General features: G+C 36.5%; 2 protein-coding genes across 2 annotated transcripts in view; one reads left to right on the top strand and one right to left on the bottom strand.

Annotated features, from left to right (window-relative positions):
• LOC123880728 (protein tiptop-like) overlaps window positions 1–27,490 on the top strand; it is a 381,041-nt gene that overhangs the window by 30,848 nt on the left and 322,703 nt on the right. Inside the window, exon 2 of the mRNA XM_045929027.1 lies at window positions 8,057–8,096. The gene's annotated coding sequence lies outside the window, so the exon portion shown is untranslated. The remainder of the gene's footprint in view (window positions 1–8,056; window positions 8,097–27,490) is intronic.
• Window positions 933–25,594, bottom strand: LOC123879532. Its single transcript, XM_045927303.1, has 2 exons — window positions 24,603–25,594; window positions 933–998 (listed from the first exon to the last, which is right to left on the bottom strand). The coding sequence occupies exons 1-2, from the start codon at window positions 25,476–25,478 to the stop codon at window positions 933–935; spliced, it is 942 nt and encodes a 313-aa protein (XP_045783259.1). The 5' UTR covers window positions 25,479–25,594.

Raw genomic sequence — 27,490 nt, 5'->3', positions numbered from 1 at the left:
TGGGATCATAACGTCCTGTATCAGCAAATAAATAAATTGAATTGAATAATGAATTTGACACTCCAAATTTTGATTGAATTCAAAGGAACTCAGCGGGTGATGTATTTATAGGGCTATGCTCGCAGTATCCGAGTAATACAGAAATCCCTAGATCCATACCTACTAATCGAAATAGTTCATTGAGTCGCGAAGCTGAAATGGCAATAGGTTCCACGTAGTTCCGATTGACTTTAGGGTCCCAATGAGCCCGAATGGCGACCCTGATTCAAAAAATGCAGCTTTGTAAGACTTCTAGCTGCTTGGTGGTGGAGAAGTTCCTTGAATCTATTTCCAGTGTTCCGTAGAGGTTCCTGTAAGAGCCATGGTATACAGCAATTATGCTGAGTTGGGAGCTTTTTTCGGTGCTTGTGCCACACATGACACAGTTTATTCGGGCACTTCTTGTGCTTGAGGTTTTTTGACTTTAAAGTTGCCTTCTAATATTACATCTTAGTGTGAACAGTGACGTTTCAAAGTAGGGTGAGCGATATTTATGTATATTATATTATATTTCCGTAGTTTGAAGGCAACTTTATGCTCTGGGATAACATAACCCGTAGGTATAACCGGTGTAATGTATGACTTTCAAGAAATAAACGTTTTTTCTTTCTTTCCATGTTCAGTTGTGAACGTCTTCAGTTAAGGTGACGACGTCGGACAATCTTATAGATGTACCCGTTGGAGTGAGTAAAGTTAGACAAAGAAAAGTTAGATAAGAAGCGGTAGATTAGTTTGTAGAGTCAAGAGTCTCTCAGTTTGGGTTACTGGCGTGCCCGCACGGGCCGGTGTAATTAAACACGGCTATCATCACGCTATCACAACTATCTCACAGCTATCAGACGCGCCGGGGATGTCCTGACACAAAACTGCGTGGTCATGACGCGTCGATCATTCTAATTCCTTTGAGTCGACAGCGCTTGTCCGTGGTTTGGGATGCCAAACAGCGGAGGTTTGTTCCACTGTAGAGTTTACGCGTTTTGTATATTTTTAGCAATTAAAATATTATTTAGTCCATACTAATATTATAAATACGAAAGCGTGTCTGTCTGTCTGTCTGCTACGTTTTCACGGCCCAACCGCTGAACCGATTTTATTGAAATTCGGTACAGACATGGGATCCCGGGGAAGGGCAGGCTACTTTTTATCCCGGAAAATCAAAGAGTTCCTATGGGATTTTAAAAAACCAAAATCCACGTGGGCGAAGCAGCGGGCATCCCCTAGGCACACTTCACACTAATATTATAAAGGCGAAAGTTTGTGTGTATGTGTGTGTGAGTTTGTTACTCTTTCAGGCAAGAACTACTGATATACTGGACGGATTTGGTTAAAATTTGAAATGAAGATAGGTTATGCTCTGGATTAACACAGCTACTTTTTATCACGGAAAATCAAGGAGTTCCCACGGGATTTTGAAAAATCTAACTCCAACCGAACGAAGTCGCGGGCATTATCTAGTACTTAGTAAAAATCAACGTGATTATTCTGATTGACTTATCCTTTATCGTTTAACTTTTTACGTTACCTACCAGCAACAATTTCATCTTTAGAAGCATCATTATGCCTTATTGTTGTGAGTCTCACATCTTTCCATTGATCCCAATGGTAGGACACAGCAAAGCTAATTACTATAATTATGTAAACCAGTTGACTTCATAAGTTTATAACTAAGAGGTAGGTAGTATAATTAAGTAGTTAAGTAAGTCCTTAAGGCTTTAAAATAACAAAATATTTGAGTGTTTTACCAGATTTCTTGTAGCTATAAGACTTTTAAAGCAGACTTGTTTATAATTATTATGGGTTTACCTGCCTACGAATTACGGAACTAGCTGGATTCGAACCTTGCGTCTCTCTGGATATCGCACCTGGAGGGCCTTTGACCGCTAGGCCACGGTTACTTGCATTGCTGACATTTCAAGATGAACCTATCTATTAAGATAGTCTATTTCATTCGTGTTTCAAAAATATCAAGAGTGAACTCATGGAGCACTGGAAATAGACAAATTGCCATTAAGTATATCAAAAAATTAAAATAATTTATCAGAAAATAACAGTGAAAAGTCAGCGGGTCAAAGCGGAACGAAGCACTTGCAATGACAGCGCGCCGACAAAGCGGCCGACAGGGCATACAAGCCGATCACTTCTAATTGTGTGATTTGATACGAAAACGCTTTGTTAACCGCGAACGAAATCTCTATCGTAATCGATAGATACAACAAATTTATCTTTTGTGTACGCCTATTAGGGTTGCCACCTATCACTCGATTTCAAGAAAAAAAAGAAAATCAAGAAAAAAATGTGAGTATTTGAACGTCGCCATAGACACATGCCTCGCCTATATCTTTCTGACTTTTGACAGTGGTGTCAATTGTATTGTTTTTCTCCAAACTAAATTTAGATTATCAGCATCTTTTTTTAAATATTGCCTAACAAGGACGGCAGATGAATTTTAAATTGAAGACTCTTTTTATTGCTATTCTACAAATTGAAAGTCACGAGGTTTGAAAGTTCTTAATTAGATTTAAATCTGTCAAACTGTGTCTCTCGTTTACATATTACATTTAATTTCAATCGCGCCGCAACGGAGCAAGGGATCGGCGCAATATTTTGCACGGATATAAAAATAAATTATGTAGTTAAAAAGTCGGAGAGCGGCTTTTTATCCCGGAACATTTAAAAAGTTCTCACGGGATTTTAATAACCTAAATCCACGCTGACGAAGTCGCGGGCATCATTGAGTAAAATATTTAAAAAAATGTGTTTAAACGAACCCATATTTTGGGTTGCATATGACGGAAAAGTACATACATAATTTAGTATATTTTTATGTGGATTTATGTTAGTTAATCTACAGTACAATGACAAAAATCATCTACAGTATAATACTCAGTGCTCCAAAATCGACGCATATAATATTTTTACAGAGTGCGTGGCAACCCTACCGCCGTTAGCCCGTTTCACGATTTTAGGAGGGCCTAATTAAATAGAACGGCAAGAAACGGTTCTTTCGATGATTTTACGTTACTCGATAAGTTATTGACTTTTGTCCATTGTCCGCCGCTCGATTGTTTTTGACGATAGTCGACAATGCGTCGTGCCGTGATAAGGATTTTCAGTTCGTGCTTTTGGCGATTTATTTGATTCGATTCCTACGAATCAGTGGTAATGGTTGATTTGGTGACCGTTACGCTAATTTGTATTGTGTCTTACAATTGGGACCATATTTCTAACTCCACTGTACGTCTGTCTGTCTGTCAGCGGTATGTATCTCGTGAACCGTAAATAGGTAGAGAGTTGAAATTTTCATAGAATGCGTATGTCTATTGCCGCTATAACAACAAATAATAATTATTTCAAAATGGCTCCCATGTGTTTTTTTGAATTAATTAAATATTTTAATGAATGGCTTAAACCCTTCTCAATCCAACCTGTACCTTGTAGTGGGCTAGCGATGGGTTGATGATGAGAATATTATAAAGGAGAAACTGACTGACTGACCCAAACACAGCTCAGACTGCGGGGTCTAGTAATTTGACGAACCATTGCCAGTCACTCGATTGTTTTTGACGATAGTTGACAATGCGTCGTGCTATGATAAGGACTTTCAATTCGAGCTTTTGGCATTATTTATTCCATATTTTCTTTCTCATAAGTAGGTATATACCTTCTGAGATATTATGAACCAATTCAATTTTAATACCAAGGCAGTCCGTCATATCTTCTATTATATAGTGCTAACTAAAATAACGTGATAATATAAACGCTAACTTACCTTACCTACAGAGGTACGTGATATAGATTCACACGAGATTTTTACACCTAAATCTACGCGACGAAGGCATCACCTACTGAAATAATGTAGATCACAAATTATAACCTTGGATAGGAATTCAAAATATTTGAAGCTCAAACATTTTTGTATTTATAGTTTTGTAGTAATATAAATAATTCATAATACACATTTGTATGATATTTATGTATTTATTCTAATGTTTCTGTTGTAGTATATTATTTTATTAAACACAAATTACTGTATTAGGGGCCTAGAAGCGTATGCGCGGGCGCAGCGGGTGGCGAGCCGCGAGCTTCATCAAACCGTGGATGACATAGTCATAGACTATACAGCCAAAGATACGCAGAAATGTAACTTTTTACTTCTACTAACTATCAGCAGGTCGTAATCTAAATAAATATATAAGAGGAAAAGCCGACTGATTGCCTGATGCCTATTAACGCATAGCTCAAACTACTGGACGGATCGGGCTGAAATTTGGCATGCAAATAGCTATTTTGACGTAAAAAGGATTTTAGAAAATTCAACCCCTAAGGGAGTAAAACAGAGAGATATTTTGTGGACTCGTTTAACTACACACGGACGAAGTTGCGGGTATAAGCCAGTTATGAAATATTTTATTTAAGCAACAATAAATTATTTTTTTGTGACTTAGCGATTACCTATTCCCATTTGCGTAACTTTTATGAAACTGAAAGCAGCAAAAATAAAATGTCAGGGTAGGCAATGCCTTCTTGCTTCTATGGGTTGTACCTCTCTTTCAAACGGTTCTTTTTTATTGTTCATAAATAGCACCTATGTCCGTTAAAGGCACAAAAAATAACTATGGTTAATAAAAAAAGTAAAACATAAAAAGGTTCAGTCCGCATTAAAATACTACATTTTCAATAATTTATGACTATTTGAAGTAAAAATTAATTTAATGTTCAATACCTACATGCATACATTCCGGATACATAAAAATTAATCAAGTGCTAATAAATTATTATTAGGTCCTTGGCCGAAAACCAAGGCTATCAAAGAAAAACGTTTAAGTGTTCAACCTACTTGTATGATTTGTAATCAATACGAACAAATGTAGTTTGTGGAATAAAATTAACATTTTGGCGTCAGTAAACGGCAGTGACTACTTAGTAACCAAAGCCTAACACTTCTTGACTATTAAATATTATAAGGTCATCTAAATATGTATATACAAGTGTAAATTAAAAATTTATAACACCCCCGACAAGTGAAGGTTACAGTAACTTCGATTTTCTTAGATAAAATCTAAGAACACTCTCGATCAAGCCACCTTTCAAACAAAAAAAAAAACTAAATTTAAATCGGTTCATTAGTTTAGGAGCTACGATGCCACAGACAGATACACAGACACACAGATACATACTAGACATCATATTTTTAACCCCCAACCCAAAAAGAGGGGTGCTATAAGTTTGATGTGTGTATCTGTGTATCTGTCTGTGGCATCGTAGCGCCTAAACGAATGAACCGATTTTACTTTAGTTTTTTTTGTTTGAAATGTGGCTTGACCGAGAGTGTTCTTAGCTATAATCCAAGAAAATCGGTTCAGCCGTTAAAAGTTTTCAGCGCTTTTCTAGTTACTGTAACCTTCACTTGTCGGGGGTGTTATAGATTTTTAATTTACACTTGTTAGTAGGTACTACTCTATTAGATTATTCTCTCAATCAAAACACATTCGAAATTCAGTTAAACATAGGCTCGTTTGTGATTGGTTGTTGACTCATTAAAACATGGTTACGCCGACTAAGTATTTTGTCTTTGTCATTTGTATGGGAATGCGTAACAGAGAGAGCCCTATACTAACTTCTCTCCGTGGATAGAGTAGAGCTACTCTGCTTTTCACTGTGTTCAGCCGTGTGATGATTTCGGTATAATTAGGATTACTCAACAGTCGTTATTTTAATATCAGTAATAAATATATCAAAATATTAAACTAATTTATTGCTCCCTGGGCCCATTGGATTGACAATTTATTTGCTGTAATATTTCCGGCCTCGAAAACATGTTTTTAACAAAAAAAAATTAAAGGTTGCTCTGATGAGTGATGTCTATCTTTTATAATATATTGTGATCAAATACCTATTTTTGACGTGACAACGTCTTATAATTCGATAGAGCCGGCTGCACGCACGAAAAAACATGACTCATGCGGCGTTACCTCGCTCTGAGGCGTTCCATGTAAGGCTTGAAGTGCAAGCGAGAGCGCGGAACGAGCGACAAAGAAGCACAATCGGCCTTTGTTGTCACGTTCAACTATCGTCAGTAAACCGACTTTACAGACAACCAATTTTTTTATAAATATTATTTATTATTCTCACTTGATGATACCCGCGCTATTATACGCGTGGGCTTAGGTTCTTAAAATTCCATGGAAACTCTTATGGCTAATATTAGTGGGAAAAAGTCTCTACTGGGCAATGCGGTGACCCATAAAAACTATTAGGTACAATTATTTAATAGCAGAGTTAGTCACTTTAACATTTAGCGGTTGTAATAAACCTTTTACGACATTTATAAACCTTTTGAAATGTAAGTCACGACCAAATCATAAAGTTACGATTGATCTTAATACATCTTAATGATTGAGTCGTTCAAATTAACGGAAAAATAACTGTTGTCGGTGATTTTATTGCCATGTCCTTCACTTTTATGTTAAAAATAAAACTGTTCGTATTTTCGACCCTATTGCTATAGACATAAGGAGTGCACACGTAAGTTATGGCTTCATAAAAGTTTGCTTTCTCTCTCCTTTCTTGTAAGTCGTAAATCGGATGATTGGCGCCAACGATTAAGCGAGCTAAAAAAACCGGCCAAGTGCGAATCCAACTTGCGCACTGAGGGTTCCGTACTCGGTTAATTTTTGCCGACATTTTGCACGATAAATCAAAAAAAAAAACAATACATAAAAATAAATAAAAACTTTTTTTAGAATGTAGTTACTGGAAAAGCCCTTTGATATAAACCCCACTTGGTATTGTTATCTTTCTTTTAAAATTTAATCACATTTTAGTTTATTTATTGTTATTATACCTAACCACAAATTCACAGTTTTCGGATTTTCCCCTTTACTTGTGCTATAAGACCTATGCCTACCTGCGAAATTTCTTGATTCTAGGTCCACGGGAAGTGCCATATACTTAGGTTTTCTTGACAGACACGACAGACGGACAGACAGACACACGGACAGACAATCAAAAAAAAGATCCTATAAGGATTCCGTTTTTCTTTTTGAAGTACGGAACCCTAAAAAAGGACAAAATATGCTCAAACTTTACCTACACGATCGTATAAATTTTAATTTGACTTTCTTTCGGTAGCATTAATAAATTAATAATTATCAATAAAGTAAGTAATAATTATGCTGAAATGCTTTGAGTCATCTTTTTTTTTGGGGTTTGGAATATCCTTCCGGGATCTGTGTTTCCTATTACAATATTATAGGTAATCAGGGTGTCCTTAAACAAGAATGGATAGGCTTCTAGCAAACGCGTCCCCTCTCTATTTTCCAGAAAAATGACATTAGGTATATTATAACCAAAAAAAATGCCCTCCCATTGTATTTTTTACATAAAAATGATAGCAAGTGTCGCTTGGAATGATGTAAGGTTTCTAACGATATCCCATACACCAAAACTCTGTTCAGGCCTTTAGGCGTTTTGTTGGAATAAAGAAACTCACATACACTCATGAACCCTGAAAACAGTACTCCTTTTTAACCCCCGACCCAAAAAGAGGGGAGTTATAAGTTTGACGTGTGTATCTGTGTGTCTGTGTATCTGTGTATCTGTGTATCTGTGTATCTGTGTATCTGTGTATCTGTCTGTGGCATCGTAGCGCCTAAACGAATGAACCGATTTTAATTTACTTTTTTTTGTTTGAATGGTGGCTTGATCGAGAGTGTTCTTAGCTATAATCCAAAAAAATTGGTTCAGCCGATTAAGAGTTATCAGCTCTTTTCTAGTTTTCTTGTAGAAAAGAAGGTTAGATAACCGTTTGGTTCATAATATTATGTCAATTGACAAATGTCAAGCTGTCAAGATGGACGTTACCTAGATACATAATTATTTATTTGAAAATGATGTTTTGGAAAACTCAAATACTTTGTCGGGGGTGTTATAAATTTTTAATTTACACTTGTTTTGGGCAGTCGTGTGAAATTTCGGGACCTTAATATGTTTTTAACCAAAACTTTGTTTGTTTCAGTGTTCGTTCGTGGGATGTTGTGAGATAGTGGTGAAACAACGTAAGTTAAGTTACTCGTATCATAAAATATATGTATTTATTCTTGAGAATGTTTCGGTTCTTCATCACAAGATCTTTTCCTAAATAATCTAGACTAGAAATTGTCCAAAATTAGTAAAACGAACTTGATTTTTAACCCCCCACCCAAAAAGAGGGGTGTTATAATTAACCCCCGACCAAAAAAGAGGGGTATTATAAGTTTGACGTGTGTATCTGTGTATCTGTCTGTGGCATCGTCACTCCTAAACTAATGAACCGATTTTAATTTAGTTCTTTTTGTTTGAAAGGTGACTTAATCGAGAGTGTTCTTAGCTATAATTCAAGAAAATCGGTTCAGCCGTTTAAAAGTTATCAGCTCTCTTCTAGTTACTGTAACCTTCACTTGTCGGGGGTGTTATAAATTTTTAATTAACACTTGTCTCTATTTATACTATAAAGAACCTTGTTGGTCTAGATATACTAGACTCTAGTATATTAGCATATTTGACTGCAAAGGACGAGAATAGTTCGTTTCCTGGTCCTCAGCATCTGCATCAGGCTGCATCATCACTTGCCAGCAGGTCTGATTGCAGCCAAGCCCTAGTCCATATATTTAAAAAAATGCTTCTAGGCGCGTCATTTTTCATGTATTATATCAATCATACCTACATTTATGACCAAAAATAATTATATTTGGAGGTTGTCACTTTTAGCCCAAATCAATAACTCCAAATGAAGGGCAACTCTGCCTATAGACGTCAGAATAATCCGAGCAGACAGACTGACAGTTTATTTTTGTGTCGCGCAGGTTATACTGAAAAATGCTTTACACGAAATAAAATCACTGAAACAATTAAATACCCAATTACTGAAGGAACAAGATGAAAGTGAAGCTGAGATGAGAATCATTATTGCTAGGAACTCACAGTTAAAGTCTGAACTTGCAAACCTGCACAACGCTCATACTTTGTTATCAGAGGAGCGCGACCAACTTCAGTTGGCAGTAGGGTCGTTCAATCAGTGCATACAAACTTATGAAGAGGCTCTGGGAAAGATATCTATGTTAGAGGATGAATTAAGCCAATCTCAACAGTTAATTTGTGACCTTCAGTCACAAATAGCAAGTTATGAAACACAAAAAACAAATAACTTGTATGATGAGCTGCTTGCTTCATCCTCAACAGCACCAGTGTTGACAATTGACCTGACCTGTGACAGCCCTTGTGCTGCTAATAATAAGCCACATTCAGAAACTATCCATTTAAATAGTCACAAAAAAATTAAAAAATACATTAAAATTGGTAAATTAATTAAAAAAACGAAAAAATTAATAAAATTTCAGAAATTATGTAATAAAAACATTAGGCTTAGGAAAGAACATTCAGATTTATTAAATAAGCTCAATACATATTGTTCCTCACTGCAAGAGATGAGAGTTCAATATGAAACTGACGTTCGGAGTCTTAATGAGGAGATTCTAAAACTGGAAAACTCCTTGAAAACAGTTACTTCCCAGTACGAGCTGTCACAGAAACAGGTCGGTGAGCATATACTGGCCGCTGATGAGCTGTTAGCCTTAAGTAATTATAATATAGATCGTCTTGACTCTCTGATTAATAGATGTGAGTGCTCAAATAAGGTTCCGGACGAAATGCCAGTGGACAGTCAGTGTATAGGACAACAAAAAGGCTGTGAAAACAATGGTTCCTCGTTACATTGCCCTCAGCGGAAAACATTTGTTGTTTCAGATGGATTGGGAAAAGACTTTGGTCATTTAATAAGTAATAAATTACATCAAACAGTGATCAACATATGTAACCCAGGGGCACCATATGAATATATAATTGAAAATGTAAAAGGCTGCTGTTTAGATAAATATAGTACAGTTGTCTTGTTGATAGGTGACAGCATGCAAATAACAAAAAAACAAATTTTAAGAAGTTTTGCATACCTATTGGATCTACAAGAAAATACGGGTTGTAAATTCATATTGTGCACTTTTCCTTACTCTTGCACTTTAACCCCAGTACAAAATAGGTATGTCTATAAACTCAACATGCTTATTAATAATTTAAGTTTTGGCCATAGGGATTATATTCACATAATAGACACGAATAATTTTATAAAAAAATTTTCACTGACAAAGGATACAATGTACTTGCCCCTTAGTTATAAGAAACAAATAGCTACCTTGGTAGCTTGTAATATACAAGACACAGCTATTTTTAGCTTGAGTTCTTTTGAAAACGGTACATGTTGTACTAATAATATAGACCTAATTAGTAATACTACTAATTCCAGTTTTTTTACGTTGGATACAAACTATTATAATAGTTTGGATACAAATAGTTGCATGGACACTACTGTAAACAGTAATAAGATTTTAAACTAAGTAGTGCGACAACAGATAAGCTATGTAAAATCAATCTTGTACACCAAAATATTCAGGGCTTATCTGGCAAGGAACATGAGATAGAACTATTTATTAAAAAATTTGATATTGACATCTTATGCCTCACTGAGCATTGGCTCAATAGTTATCAATTAATAGTAAATTTAAAACATTATCAATTGTCAAGTGCGTTCTCTAGAAAGAAAGCTATACGCGGAGGGTCTTTAATATTAACCCGCAACAATATCAATTATAAAGAACGGAAAGACATTGTTAATCTTTCATTGGAACGCACTATTGAGCTGTCCTGTGTTGAGCTGGAGCGCTATATTGTCGTCTGCGTGTACCGACCCCCCTCAGGTGACTTTGTTCTGTTTGAGGACGTTATGGAAGAGGCCTTGAGGCGGATATGTAGGTCATCAAAAAAGATATTAGTTTGTGGAGACTTCAATATTGATATTTTGCTTCACACTTCTTTTACTGACAGATTACTCAATTTATTTAAAAGCTTTAATTTACAGAAAATTTTCAATGAACCAACACGGATAACTGCAAATTCAGCCACTTGTATAGATAACATTTTCTGTGACTGTAAGATTGTCGCAAAATCGATCATGACGAATCTAAGATCCGATCACTGTGGACAAATGATATCTGTTCCCAGTGATAATCAAGACATAACAAAGTTAATAAAGTATAGGCCAGTAACCACTAAAAAGGTAAAGCAGTTCAAACTAAAGGTTTTAACTGCTTTACCTAAACTTGACTTTACTCAGGGTGGTCCGGATGAACACTATAATGCTTTTTTTGATCTCATAAACTCTCAATTTAATTCTACCTTTAAAATTGTAGAAAAAAAACTGTTTAAAAATCTTAAATTTAGTGACTGGGCTACTGTTGGCATCTATAAAAGTAGAAATAAGTTGTTCGACTTGTATGCAGAAAAACAATATAACTACACTCCCACATTTGTTGAATATGTAAAAAATTATTCAAAATTATTCAAAAAGGTTTGCATACAAGCAAAGTCACTCTGCATAAAGCAAAAAATTATTAATTCTGATAATAAAATTAAAGCAGCTTGGGATATCATCACGGATGAAACTGGGAAACAAAAAGTGCATAACAATAAATTGGAGCTAAAAATTAATAACCGTATTATTGACTCCAATATTGAAATTGCAAATACATTTGAGAATTTTTTCCAGAACATTCCAGTCATCACTACTAGTTCCCTTAGCTCTTCACCAACAGAAGCCTATGATCTTCTCAGGGCCAATGTCACTGAATGCGGTGTGTTGTTTAGGTTTGAATACGTTACTCCATATGACATTGTTAAAGTGTTCAAATCTTTACAAAGCAAAAAAACCGGAGATCTGTGGGGAATATCAGTAAAAATAATTAACAATATTATTGATATTATTGCGCCATATCTAGCCTTAATTTTTAATGAGTCTGTGGATACAGGCGCTTTTCCAGATCTCATGAAATGTAGTAAATTGATACCTCTTTTTAAATCGGGTAGCAAAAGTGACCCAAACAATTACAGGCCAATTTCAATTTTGCCAACACTGAGCAAGATATTTGAGAAAATCATGCTCAACCAACTGCTTCAGCATTTCAATTTAAATAAGCTACTCCATTCTGAACAGTATGGCTTCACTAAAGGTCGATCAACAACCGACGCGGCCGCAATGCTGTTAAAGCATATATTCAATGCGTGGGAGGGGTCACAGAATGCCATTGGTATTTTCTGTGATTTATCCAAGGCATTTGATTGCGTTGAGCACGAGACTCTTATAGTTAAATTGAGCCACTATGGAATCAAAGACACTGCGCTTGGTCTCATTGCGTCCTATCTTAGTGATCGTATTCAAACAGTATGTGTGAATGATGTGAAGTCATCCGGATCAGCCTCACTAATGGGTGTTCCTCAAGGCTCTATTCTAGGTCCTTTCATGTTCTTAGTATACATAAACGATTTACCATATGTAGTCCAAAATATTTGCGATATCGTACTATTTGCTGACGATACGTCTTTGATTTTTAAAGTCGATAGAAATAAGGACAATTTTGACGATATAAATGGTGCCATATCTCAGGTAACTCACTGGTTTACTGTAAATAATCTACTTTTAAATGCAAAAAAAACTAAGTGTATTGAATTCGCACTGCCCAATACCAAGAACACAAGTAACATTAATTTAATGATAAATAATGATATTTTGAAAATAGAAGAGACTACTACATTTTTGGGGATAACCTTAGATGCGAAGCTGCAATGGGGCACCCATATATCAACTCTTGCTGGCAAACTAAGCTCTGCTGCTTACGCGGTTAGAAAGATTCGACAATTAACTGACGTGGAGACCGCAAAGATAGTATATTTTGCTTATTTTCATAGTATTATGTCTTATGGAATCTTAATATGGGGTAGAGCGGCAGATATTGGGAGAATTTTTGTATTACAAAAAAGGGCAATACGCGCAATTTATAACTTAAAACCACGCGATTCACTTCGAGAAAAATTTAAGGAAATAGGTATCCTTACCGTAGCCTCTCAATATATTTACAACAACATAATTTTTGTAAGACAAAATATTCTTAGTTACAAGAAGGTTGGCGATCTACACAACAGGCTGACTAGACACCGTAACAGGCTTGCGACTCCTACGCTCCGTCTCAGGAAGGTCCAAAAGTCATTTGTGGGAATGGGTATAATCTTCTATAACAAAATTCCTCAGTCAATTTTGGACTTGCCTTTACACAGGTTCAAAAAATCTATTAAAAATATGCTCTTGAGAAAAGCATATTATACTATCGAAGATTATGTAAATGATAAAAAAGCGTGGATTTGAACTTCGATTCGCTCCAGCAATGCGCAGGACTTCAATTGCTTTTATACATGGCATAATATTGTATATCAAATCTTTGAAAAGAGCAACCGCCGAGTTTCTTGCTGGTTCTTCTCGGTAGGAAAGGCATTCCGAACCAGTGGTAGATGCTTTTGACGATTCGAAAGAACTTGTAAAAGTCTAATTGAATAAAAACATTTTGAATTTGAATTTGAATATATATTAATAAGATATTCTGGGTAATAGACGGGTCGATACACATTGTTTTTGACACACTGAGTAGATATTAGACGAAAAGTGCTTCTCCTTAACCGACTGCGGCGAAGTCGAAAAGCAAGGTTATGTGTTTGACAGTATATTTATATGTACTTATGTCTATTCGTAATTACTGAACGGCTCAACCGATTTTGATAAACAATATACCTACGTCATTACTCATTAGATTCATCTTGATGGCGCGCGTGTCACGAGATCACTGGATAGGAGCATAAAATTCTCAAAAAATCAAAATGGCAGATTTTATGTACGTACCTACTATAATGTGCAGGCTGAAAAAATGCAGTGCGAATCGCAGTTCGGGATTTTTTTAAACTTTTTAATTTACTTCCCTAGCCATGCCGCCGAGCGATTTTAGCGTTCCGGTATGTAGAAACCAACGGAATAAGGGTTTAATGAAAACTGCCATACCCCTTCCAGGTTAGACCGCTTCTATCTAAGACTGCATCATCACTTACCACCAGGTGAGAGTGCAGTCAAGGGCTAACTTGACTGCACTGATGATAAAAACAATGATGACACCAGTGAAATCATCAAAATGTTCATAATCTTCGTCACTCACCGACACACGCGTCGAGTGGAAGTGTGGACATGAGACGTGTTCTAGGAATCTCGTAAATAGAACTAATGTCCTTTCTAACGATCGCCCGCGCTTTGAGCCTGCTCGGAAACATCGTAACTAATCTAAAACAACAGTTGTACTGACTGACTCACTTATAACACCGAGTCTAGACTCTAATTTAGGTAATTCATGGGAAAGTACATAAGTACATTCCTGCGAAAGTGAGTTAGTTTGTTGGTTTGTGCTTCTATCACGCAGGAACGGGTATTAAAGAACCAAAGAATAGTAGTCATCGTAATTAACCGATTTTAGACATACCTAGATCTCTGGTAAGACCTGTTTTTAGGGTTCCGTACCTCAAAAGGAAAAACGGAACCCTTATAGGATCACTTTGTTGTCTGTCTGTCTGTCTGTCCGTCTATCCATTTGTCAGTCTTGTCCATCTGTCCTTCTGTCGGTCGTGTTTGTCAATAAAACCTGTATGGTATTACTCGCACTTGACCGGTTTTCATCCCGAAAAACCATCTTCGGAGCGCGTTTGCCTGAAAAATGTCTGTTGAGTCTTAACTCCACTCTATAGGTATGTGTGACTCTTAATCATTAAGTAGATTGCTCGTGCTTACGAAAATGACCGACGACCGGCGTTTATAGATATCAAAAATAACCAGGAAACGGTCGGGAAGATTCGCAGCAATAAATCAAACGCGATTTACCGTCGCATCAAACGAGACTGCTCACGACACGGCGACGACCACGACGCGGCTTTACGACCGTACCGAGAAACGACTGGACGAAACACTGTCGCATAAATCATAATAGTGTGAGAGCTGGTGGTAAACATTGATGAAAAGTGTCCGGGATCGAACTCCTGACTTTTCGAATAGTAGGCGCCCGTTTAATTCTAGACTCTAGACTTTTATCATGGCTCTTCGACATGGGTTGTTAAATTCCCGAGCGAACTCTTTGATTTTCCTGAATAAAAAGCTACCTATGTCACTCGCCAAAATGTTTACTATATCCTGCCGACCTTCCTTCCGAATGGTATAACACCTTTGGCCATTTGGTTCGTTAACCTTGAGACCACGTTTGCTGCATTCTTCAAATTTTTGAAAAGCCGGCAACGCATTTGCGGTTCCTCTGGTGCCGCAGATGTTCATGGGCGGCGGTTATCACTTAACACAAGGTGACCCGCTTGCTCGTTCAAAAAATCACGCTGATCCGTAGCTCCGTTGCGGCGTTATTGAAGGATAAACCAATAAACCAAGAAACAAACGTACTTTCGCATTTTAATATGGGTAATGATTACCCGTCATCGGCTCTCAAGCTATCAATTTGATCTCCGCTAAGACAATCGGTGCCACTCCTGCGCCACAATTATTCATGTCACATCAAGACTTACGCGGGAAACCTTAGAGTTTCTTTTGAGACTGTGTTTAAATGTTACTTAGGATTGGTTAACGAGTTAGGGTTGTCAACTGATTAATTAAACGTGGGAAAGGAAAAATGGGAATCTCTTGGATTTTAACTTCGTTCTTTGTTTGTGAGTAAAATATACTAAGCCTATTCAGTAAAATATATTAAATATATTTTGAATAGAAAAAATATAACCCGACTATGGAAAAATGAAACAACTTGAACTCGACTTGGTATACCTACCTAAGTAAAATAAACTAAAAAGAAAGAAACAAGATAGGTGCTTAGTGCTATCATCGTCTTGAGTAAGATACGTCTTATGATGTGTTAGTTATGCCTGGTTATTTAGGTCTATAATTAAAGTCTTCTGGCAGTTTCACATTATATAATTCAATTCAAATGCCGTTGTGATGTTCAGTTCGTGTTTTGACAGGTAGTCGTGTTTTTTTTTAAATTACGACTTGTTATCATATCGAGTTGACAGCCCTACGTACAGCGAGCGCATGAATCAAATGAGACATCGTACTGCAAGTCTTGAGCCTGAATTAATGTCTAATACGGTATGGCGAGTAATTGTTGGGTGACTTTTATACCCATGGCGGTACTGGCGGTAAATCAAACGCTCGAACGGTACAAATAGCCCGAATGCCTGGTGATAGGCGCGGGCCAAGCAGGTGTTCCGGCGGTGTGCGAAACGGTTTAGCTTGAAACCAGTTATCTACAATATTAACTTAGAGTTTCTAAGACGTTTTAGTAATTAGCAAATATATCGATACCCATAAAATCAAATACTACTGAAGACCTGTACACCTTTTGACTGTGGATTGGAGAATCAATTTTTTTAATAAAAAATAAATTGATGTAATAATGATGTAATGAATCATAAGATAGTCCGTACAATATGATTTTTCACGCGCCATTTTTAACCCCCGACCCAAAAAGTTATAAGTTTGACGTGTGTATCTGTGTATCTGTCTGTGGCATCGTAGCTCCTAAACTAATGAACCGATTTTAATTTAGTTGTTTTTTGTTTGAAAGGTGGCTTGATCGAGAGTGTTCTTAGCTATAATCGAAGAAAATCGGTAAAGCCGTTTGAAAGTTATCAGCTCTTTTCTAGTTACTGTAACCTTCACTTGTGGGGGGGGGGGGGGGGGGGGTTGGGGTTATTAATTTTTAATTTACACTTCTACTTACTGATTCTGATTAATTTTGGAGTAATTTTAATTTGTCATAAGAAAAGGGCAGACAAAAATTTAAGTAGGTACCTAATTCAAAATTGTCGAACCTCGTGCCAGTTTTTATTTTTATTTTTACTCATTTAGTTTAGAGAATAACATCGGAATCGACGCCCCACTTTAATTAAAACTGAACGGAAAATTAATTTTCCGAAGCAGGTCAATCTCTTCAATTTCCAGTTCAAGTCCCAAACATTTGATTCGAACAAGAGAAGATAGGTAGCTATCACTTCTCATCAACCAACAAAGAAATCGTTAATCGGCGATGGATATACTCAGATCGGGCCCATTGTCCGCCGGTATTGTCCGCGGAAATCGGAAAACTCATTATAAACCAGACGGTTTTTGATTGGTTGGACGTCATTTGTATTTGAATATAATGGGAACCCACTCGGGATGTTTAACGCGATTCAATTCAACTGTGGGGATCATTTTGCTGTTATCTCGGTGTCTTCAATATCTAGACTAGCTATTGCCTGCGACGTCACCCGTGTGAGAGTTTTTAGGGTTCTGTACCTCAAAAAGAAAACGGAATCCTTCTAGGATCACTTTGTTGTCTGTCTGTCTATCTGTCCGTCTGTCGTGTCTGTTAAGAAAACCATTCAGTTTTACGATGTACTATTCGTAAAACTGTGCCTATAGGATACTTCCCGTTGACCTAGAATAATGAAATTTGGCAGGTAGGTAGGTCTTATAGCACAAGCAAAGAAAAAATCCGGAAACTGTTAATTTGTGGTTACATTACAAAAACAGATCAAAATGTGTTCATCATCGACAGACATTTTGTTCTGACAGAGACGACGCTCTATGAAGCCCAATCTGCCGATTATCTCTTTCTAGAGCTAGGTAGGTATGTATTATTCACTGCACTGTTATTCCCAGTGCAGTGTTTGAGAAATGCAACGTCAGCACAAATATTCGTAATAAAGCGTGCGTCACCACTCACAGCACGGATGCAGTCACGCCGCGTTATTAGACACGTCGCGTGACGTCGTGACGTCACATCACGTCACCAGCGCGATATTAAATGTGCATCTCAGAAATGTTTGCGTTCTTTACTTTGATACCTGTAGGTCTTCGTTCTATAGCTCACACTTGACTTGATTGGGTAATAGTCTAACTTTTGCCTGCGACTTTGATACATATATTAGTTACCGATGTGAGTGACAGAGACGACGCCCTATTAAGGCTAAATTGTCGACTATCTCTTTCTGCTGCTCGATATGTAATATTTACAGCAAGCTGCAGCACCTGTTGCACCCACCAAGTGCAGTATTTGATGCGATGTCAGCACAAATATTCGTAATAAAGCGTGCGTCACCACTCACAGCACGGGTGCAGTGACGGCGCGTTATTAGACACGTCGCGTGACGACGTGACGCCGCGTCACGTCACCAGCGCGATATTAAATGTGCATCTCAGACGTTTTGTATCTTTCTTGAAAAACTGCACACCCCGTCCAGGTTAGCTCGCTTCCATCTTAGACTGCATCATCACTCATCACCAGGTGAGATTGTGGTCAAGGGCTAACTTGTATCTGAATTTAAAAAAAGGTTTTATTAAATTTTGATCTAATGAAATCATTAAAGTTCCATAGTTTTAACATTTTGTAGTTTGTATTTTGTAAGTACATTTAGTGAAAAATAAAGGTTTTATTTTGAAAAGTTTACACGTTTTACAATACTTAACTTCAAGTCACCTCCTGGCTTCCACGCACGGAACCCAAACGAATGAATGAGTGAAAGTAAATCAGCACCGACGTGAAAATGCATCAGACAGAGACCAGTGGAGCATGGTTTACGAGGCTTAATTACTGAGCTCCAAATGATTCAAATCATGATTCAACTCCACTGTGACAGCTCAAATTAAATACTGTATGTACCACTTAGACCACACGCCTGGGAATATCATTTTTAATATCTACCCAATAAAATCGATCAAGTAGGACCCATACAAGAAGAGTTCCCAGACCATCATACAAACAATCTCAAATCAGTACAGTAAAAATTTGCAAGCTAATGACGGACAGCGCATCTTGATGTAATTCAGTTAAACTGGATTATACATTATTGGATCAAGAAAACAAATCTTTAATTTTTTTTTTGTGATGTAACCACAAATTCACAGTTTCCGGTTTTTACATTTACTTGTGCTATAGATATTTAAAGAGGAAGTTTAACAATAGCGCCAGTTGTAGAAAAGATGTGGGGTTAATAGGCTGGCATGGTATGGGCATATAATGCGGAGGGAAGAAAGTCATATCACTGGAAGTTTTTTTTTTTTTTAAAGAATATAAGCCATTTCAATCATGACTTACATTCCCCTTTCCCCTCCAACTAAGCGTAAAGCTTGTGCTAGGAGTGGGTACGACAATAGTGCAACGGCTGGGGTTTGAACCGCCGACCTTTCGGAATTCAGTCCACTCGTATAACCGTTGAGCTATTGAGGCTACAAATATGAAAGAAAGAAAGAAAGAAAGAAAGAAAAACTGTTTATTTGGTACCAACAATAACTTAAAATAAATAAAATATAAAATGGGACGCGTGGTGTGTGGTGCCAAAATGGACTCCACTCAGCATTTGCTGCGCCTGTGTCGGGAACGCAGGCACAGCGCTGGTCTTCCGTGAAGCCAGAAGTTTCGGACGGTAACTACCTATAGAATGCTATAGAAACCTATATGCATGTGGAATAGAAAAAGAGGAGAGGACGACCAAAGAAAAGGTGGATGGATTGCGTGAAAGAGGATATGCGTATAAAAGGAGTGGATGATACGTTGACGGATGACAGAGGGAGTGAAAGAAGCAGGCTTGTTGTGCCGACCTCACCTTGCGTAGGATAAGTTTTGGAAGAAAAAATGCTATGATATTAGGCATTACTCCCTGTCTTTCATGCTTCTAGATCAACGGGAAGTACCCTATAGATTTTGATACCCCCGAATCAATAGACACGACCGACAGACAGACAGTCTGACTCGCACTTGGCCGATGTCTTCCCTGACACTTGTATCGAAACCCGTTAAGGGCGAGTCGCTCGTGGCTGACAAAAGAACAAAGCGGAGCAATGATATCGAGTCACTATCGCGTCATCTCGGTAACACTTCCACGAGCTATGCGATCTGATTCCAGATTACTTTCTGTTGAGACTCCGAATGATGAGCTCCGAATTTAACTGATTGTAGATGATTGTAGGTACTCGTAGGTATTGATAGTTGAAAATAATACAAGAGAAGTTAAAAGTCTTATTTAATTAGTGTACTAGTCATACTCTTACGCATCCTAATAAGCAAGCCATTTGCATAAGCTGGTACTTATTATAATATATTTGGACCGGTCTCATAATTCATAACCAAGAAACTTCTTTAAAATTAAGCAAAAATCAAATGAATGAATGAATGAATGAATGAATATACTTTTATTGTACACCAGAATTAGTACAGAAAAACAATATAGGTACAATTTGGCGGCCTTATCGCTGCCTAGCGATCTCTTCCAGGCAACCAAAATGGTCCAAAGGATATAGCTATAGATATTAGAGGTAGATGGTCAAACATCTCTTAAAACCGACTTCAATGAAATGCAATCCACATGAATTAATTAATTTGTGTACCTAATCCATAGTTAATGTTCTCACGGACACATATAGACAAACTTCCGTTGTTATTATGTGCAATGAAAAATAATATAATACCAAAGTGTAATATCTACTTAGATATCATCATTCTGAAGTTATCTTTAAAATTAAAACCCTTTTCAAGTTTACACAAATCGAATTATTGTTTAACTAATAAGTTATACACATAAGTATTTCAGCTGCACTTTTTGCGCGTGCGCCGGTGGTCCCATTAGCATCTGGCACGCGATGTGCCACAGCATAGAAAATTTGTTATTGCTGGGTTAGCGACTTGTTTGCAACTTTTATTATATTTTTTACGCTATGACGACCTTTTGATTTTACTTTTGGTTTTATTCAAATTCAAATTCAAATTCAAAATGTTTTTATTCAATTAGACTTTTACAAGTTCTTTCGAATCGTCAAAAGCATCTACCACTGGTTCGGAATGCCTTTCCTACCGAGAAGAACCAGCAAGAAACTCGGCGGTTGCTCTTTTCAAAGATTTGATATACAATATTATGCCATGTATAAAAGCAATTGAAGTCCTGCGCATTGCTGGAGCGAATCGAAGTTCAAATCCACGCTTTTTTATCATTTACATAATCTTCGATAGTATAATATGCTTTTCTCAAGAGCATATTTTTAATAGATTTTTTGAACCTGTGTAAAGGCAAGTCCAAAATTGACTGAGGAATTTTGTTATAGAAGATTATACCCATTCCCACAAATGACTTTTGGACCTTCCTGAGACGGAGCGTAGGAGTCGCAAGCCTGTTACGGTGTCTAGTCAGCCTGTTGTGTAGATCGCCAACCTTCTTGTAACTAAGAATATTTTGTCTTACAAAAATTATGTTGTTGTAAATATATTGAGAGGCTACGGTAAGGATACCTATTTCCTTAAATTTTTCTCGAAGTGAATCGCGTGGTTTTAAGTTATAAATTGCGCGTATTGCCCTTTTTTGTAATACAAAAATTCTCCCAATATCTGCCGCTCTACCCCATATTAAGATTCCATAAGACATAATACTATGAAAATAAGCAAAATATACTATCTTTGCGGTCTCCACGTCAGTTAATTGTCGAATCTTTCTAACCGCGTAAGCAGCAGAGCTTAGTTTGCCAGCAAGAGTTGATATATGGGTGCCCCATTGCAGCTTCGCATCTAAGGTTATCCCCAAAAATGTAGTAGTCTCTTCTATTTTCAAAATATCATTATTTATCCTTAAATTAATGTTACTTGTGTTCTTGGTATTGGGCAGTGCGAATTCAATACACTTAGTTTTTTTTGCATTTAAAAGTAGATTATTTACAGTAAACCAGTGAGTTACCTGAGATATGGCACCATTTATATCGTCAAAATTGTCCTTATTTCTATCGACTTTAAAAATCAAAGACGTATCGTCAGCAAATAGTACGATATCGCAAATATTTTGGACTACATATGGTAAATCGTTTATGTATACTAAGAACATGAAAGGACCTAGAATAGAGCCTTGAGGAACACCCATTAGTGAGGCTGATCCGGATGACTTCACATCATTCACACATACTGTTTGAATACGATCACTAAGATAGGACGCAATGAGACCAAGCGCAGTGTCTTTGATTCCATAGTGGCTCAATTTAACTAAAAGAGTCTCGTGCTCAACGCAATCAAATGCCTTGGATAAATCACAGAAAATACCAATGGCATTCTGTGACCCCTCCCACGCATTGAATATATGCTTTAACAGCATTGCGGCCGCGTCGGTTGTTGATCGACCTTTAGTGAAGCCATACTGTTCAGAATGGAGTAGCTTATTAAAATTGAAATGCTGAAGCAGTTGGTTGAGCATGATTTTCTCAAATATCTTGCTCAGTGTTGGCAAAATTGAAATTGGCCTGTAATTGTTTGGGTCATTTTTGCTACCCGATTTAAAAAGTGGTATCAATTTACTACATTTCATGAGATCTGGAAAAGCGCCTGTATCCACAGACTCATTAAAAATTAAGGCTAGATATGGCGCAATAATATCAATAATATTGTTAATTATTTTTACTGATATTCCCCACAGATCTCCGGTTTTTTTGCTTTGTAAAGATTTGAACACTTTAACAATGTCATATGGAGTAACGTATTCAAACCTAAACAACACACCGCATTCAGTGACATTGGCCCTGAGAAGATCATAGGCTTCTGTTGGTGAAGAGCTAAGGGAACTAGTAGTGATGACTGGAATGTTCTGGAAAAAATTCTCAAATGTATTTGCAATTTCAATATTGGAGTCAATAATACGGTTATTAATTTTTAGCTCCAATTTATTGTTATGCACTTTTTGTTTCCCAGTTTCATCCGTGATGATATCCCAAGCTGCTTTAATTTTATTATCAGAATTAATAATTTTTTGCTTTATGCAGAGTGACTTTGCTTGTATGCAAACCTTTTTGAATAATTTTGAATATTTTTTTACATATTCAACAAATGTGGGAGTGTAGTTATATTGTTTTTCTGCATACAAGTCGAACAACTTATTTCTACTTTTATAGATGCCAACAGTAGCCCAGTCACTAAATTTAAGATTTTTAAACAGTTTTTTTTCTACAATTTTAAAGGTAGAATTAAATTGAGAGTTTATGAGATCAAAAAAAGCATTATAGTGTTCATCCGGACCACCCTGAGTAAAGTCAAGTTTAGGTAAAGCAGTTAAAACCTTTAGTTTGAACTGCTCTACCTTTTTAGTGGTTACTGGCCTATACTTTATTAACTTTGTTATGTCTTGATTATCACTGGGAACAGATATCATTTGTCCACAGTGATCGGATCTTAGATTCGTCATGATCGATTTTGCGACAATCTTACAGTCACAGAAAATGTTATCTATACAAGTGGCTGAATTTGCAGTTATCCGTGTTGGTTCATTGAAAATTTTCTGTAAATTAAAGCTTTTAAATAAATTGAGTAATCTGTCAGTAAAAGAAGTGTGAAGCAAAATATCAATATTGAAGTCTCCACAAACTAATATCTTTTTTGATGACCTACATATCCGCCTCAAGGCCTCTTCCATAACGTCCTCAAACAGAACAAAGTCACCTGAGGGGGGTCGGTACACGCAGACGACAATATAGCGCTCCAGCTCAACACAGGACAGCTCAATAGTGCGTTCCAATGAAAGATTAACAATGTCTTTCCGTTCTTTATAATTGATATTGTTGCGGGTTAATATTAAAGACCCTCCGCGTATAGCTTTCTTTCTAGAGAACGCACTTGACAATTGATAATGTTTTAAATTTACTATTAATTGATAACTATTGAGCCAATGCTCAGTGAGGCATAAGATGTCAATATCAAATTTTTTAATAAATAGTTCTATCTCATGTTCTTTGCCAGATAAGCCCTGAATATTTTGGTGTACAAGATTGATTTTACATAGCTTATCTGTTGTCGCACTACTTAGTTTAAAATCTTATTACTGTTTACAGTAGTGTCCATGCAACTATTTGTATCCAAACTATTATAATAGTTTGTATCCAACGTAAAAAAACTGGAATTAGTAGTATTACTAATTAGGTCTATATTATTAGTACAACATGTACCGTTTTCAAAAGAACTCAAGCTAAAAATAGCTGTGTCTTGTATATTACAAGCTACCAAGGTAGCTATTTGTTTCTTATAACTAAGGGGCAAGTACATTGTATCCTTTGTCAGTGAAAATTTTTTTATAAAATTATTCGTGTCTATTATGTGAATATAATCCCTATGGCCAAAACTTAAATTATTAATAAGCATGTTGAGTTTATAGACATACCTATTTTGTGCTGGGGTTAAAGTGCAAGAGTAAGGAAAAGTGCACAATATGAATTTACAACCCGTATTTTCTTGTAGGTCCAATAGGTATGCAAAACTTCTTAAAATTTGTTTTTTTGTTATTTGCATGCTGTCACCTATCAACAAGACAACTGTACTATATTTATCTAAACAGCAGCCTTTTACATTTTCAATTATATATTCATATGGTGCCCCTGGGTTACATATGTTGATCACTGTTTGATGTAATTTATTACTTATTAAATGACCAAAGTCTTTTCCCAATCCATCTGAAACAACAAATGTTTTCCGCTGAGGGCAATGTAACGAGGAACCATTGTTTTCACAGCCTTTTTGTTGTCCTATACACTGACTGTCCACTGGCATTTCGTCCGGAACCTTATTTGAGCACTCACATCTATTGATCAGAGAGTCAAGACGATCTATATTATAATTACTTAAGGCTAACAGCTCATCAGCGGCCAGTATATGCTCACCGACCTGTTTCTGTGACAGCTCGTACTGGGAAGTAACTGTTTTCAAGGAGTTTTCCAGTTTTAGAATCTCCTCATTAAGACTCCGAACGTCAGTTTCATATTGAACTCTCATCTCTTGCAGTGAGGAACAATATGTATTGAGCTTATTTAATAAATCTGAACGTTCTTTTCTAAGCCTAATGTTTTTATTACATAATTTCTGAAATTTTATTAATTTTTTCGTTTTTTTAATTAATTTACCAATTTTGATGTATTTTTTAATTTTTTTGTGACTATTTAAATGGATAGTTTCTGAATGTGGCTTATTATTAGCAGCACAAGGGCTGTCACAGGTCAGGTCAATTGTCAACACGGGTGCTGTTGAGGATGAAGCAAGCAGCTCATCATACAAGTTATTTGTTTTTTGTGTTTCACAACTTGCTATTTGTGACTGAAGGTCACAAATTAACTGTTGAGATTGGCTTAATTCATCCTCTAACATAGATATCTTTCCCAGAGCCTCTTCATAAGTTTGTATGCACTGATTGAACGACCCTACTGCCAACTGAAGTTGGTCGCGCTCCTCTGATAACAAAGTATGAGCGTTGTGCAGGTTTGCAAGTTCAGACTTTAACTGTGAGTTCCTAGCAATAATGATCCTCATCTCAGCTTCACTTTCATCTTGTTCCTTCAGTAGTTGGGTATTTAATTGTTTCAGTGATTTTATTTCGTGTAAAGCATTTTTCAGTTTCTGTTGTTCTTCAAGAGCGGCAGCTTTTCTGGTGAACATAGGAGCCATCTTGTACTATATACCTGAAACACACCAATAGATATATGTAAGTGAAGGAAATGGAAAGTGTTAGGAGTCTAGCAGAGAGAGGATGAGAGACAGCGAGATAACAAAAGTGAGATAAGTTAATATTATTGATAAGATTATTGAGCTGTAATCACGGGAAGGTAGAACCGATAAAGTGTATGAGCTTAATAAAACTGCCATTTACCCTTTCCAAGTTAGCCCGCTTTCATCTCAAACTGCATCATCACTTACCACCAGGTATGATTGCACTTAAGGGCTACTCTGTAATTGGATATAAAAAAGATGGTAGAACGTACTATAGAAATCATACTTATGATTTCACACGGTTTGGTAGAGATCTGTAAGTACTCGTATGGATAGAGCGGCTAAAGAAATCTTTTTAAACCAATTTTTACTAATATAACGGAACAAATACTGTTTAAATGTATGTATAAAATTGTATGTGATTTTTTTTGTAGAAGCCTGTGTTAATATTATCCTCAAATTATTCCTGGAGCATTTTGATGCAGTTTCTTGCATTAGGTATATTAATTACATCGCTACACATAATTTTTTTACGATTATGGCAAAACCACGGGTTTTATTTATTATTTTTACTTTTTAATTTTTATGTCATGTTATTTGCAGTGCATAACTTTTCACGTAATATTTTTTGCACTAAACTATGCAGTTTAGTGCAAAAAATACATAAGATAAGAAAAACAATTTAATTTAACCAATAAGGAGAAATGAACGTATTGCCTCGTCCTACATATTTCAGACATGCCCCAATTTTCTCTTTATGGGCTTTTATTTCTTATGACTTGACTATTAATCGTCCTATCTGTTACTAATTTAACTTTCAAATATCTTTGGTTGTCCATCTATAAATAGCAAGAATGTATGAAGAAATTGTAATTTCTGTTATTGATAGAGCGAATCATTTATTAGCGATTTATGTTTTTCAAAGCATAAAAGCTTCAACGGTTCACCAACCGGCAGCCATGTTTGTTGATACGAAACGGTTATTATTCATTGAGGTTTTTTGTTATTAAATAGTCATAATTTATTCAAATCCACGATAGAAGCCCTGATAGCTCAACGCTCAAGAAACGGACTGAAATCCAAAACGACGCGCGTTTCAAAACCATGAACGGCTTTATAAAATGCTATTTAGGTATTAATTACTTATTATAGCTGTAGATAAATTACATTATAGACATTTGTAGAGTTCCGCACCCGAAGGGTGCCAACCCTATTACTAAGCTTCCGGTGTCTGTCTGTCAGTGAACAGTATCTCATAAGGCGTAACTAAACAGTTTTACGTAACGTAACTAAACATTTCAGCTAAAAAATTTCAAATCAACTTTCATATCTTATTAAAAGAAATACAAATAACGCAATTAAAACTAAAAAACCGGTCAAGTGCTAGTTGGACTCGCACATGAAAGGTTTCGTACTATCGTAGGTACAAGATAAAAACCATGTATTTTTTAATAATTACATGGCGGCCATTTATTTCCCATGGTGGTTTTTACTCTCTATTGCAGTTCATGAGATACAGCCCGCCGACTAACAGACGGACAGCGGAGGCTTATAATATTAGTATTGGCGCCCTTCAGATATGGAAACCTAACAAATGAACTTCAACAAAATAGCGTCTGCATCGGTATATATCCAATATTTATACATAGAGGCCTTAAGAATTTTTATATTTTACTAGCTGATGCCCGCGACTTCGTTCGCGTGGATGTAGGTTTTTAAAATTCCCGTGGGAACTCTTTGATTTTCCGGGATAAAAAGTAGCCTATGTGCTAATCCAGGGTATAATTTATCTCCATTCTAAATTTCAGCCCAATCCGTCCAGTAGTTTTTGCGTGAAGGAGTAACAAACATACACACACACATACAAACTTTCTCCTTTATAATATTAGTGTGATTTAAAAAAAAATATTAGCCATGCTCATCATGACTAATACTCCCCTTTCCCCTCCAATTAAGCGTAAAGCTTGTGC

This window comes from Maniola jurtina, chromosome 3 (assembly GCF_905333055.1).
Source record: "Maniola jurtina chromosome 3, ilManJurt1.1, whole genome shotgun sequence".
NCBI classification, from domain to species: domain Eukaryota; kingdom Metazoa; phylum Arthropoda; class Insecta; order Lepidoptera; family Nymphalidae; genus Maniola; species Maniola jurtina.
This window is presented reverse-complemented; position numbering and strand designations above follow the sequence as displayed.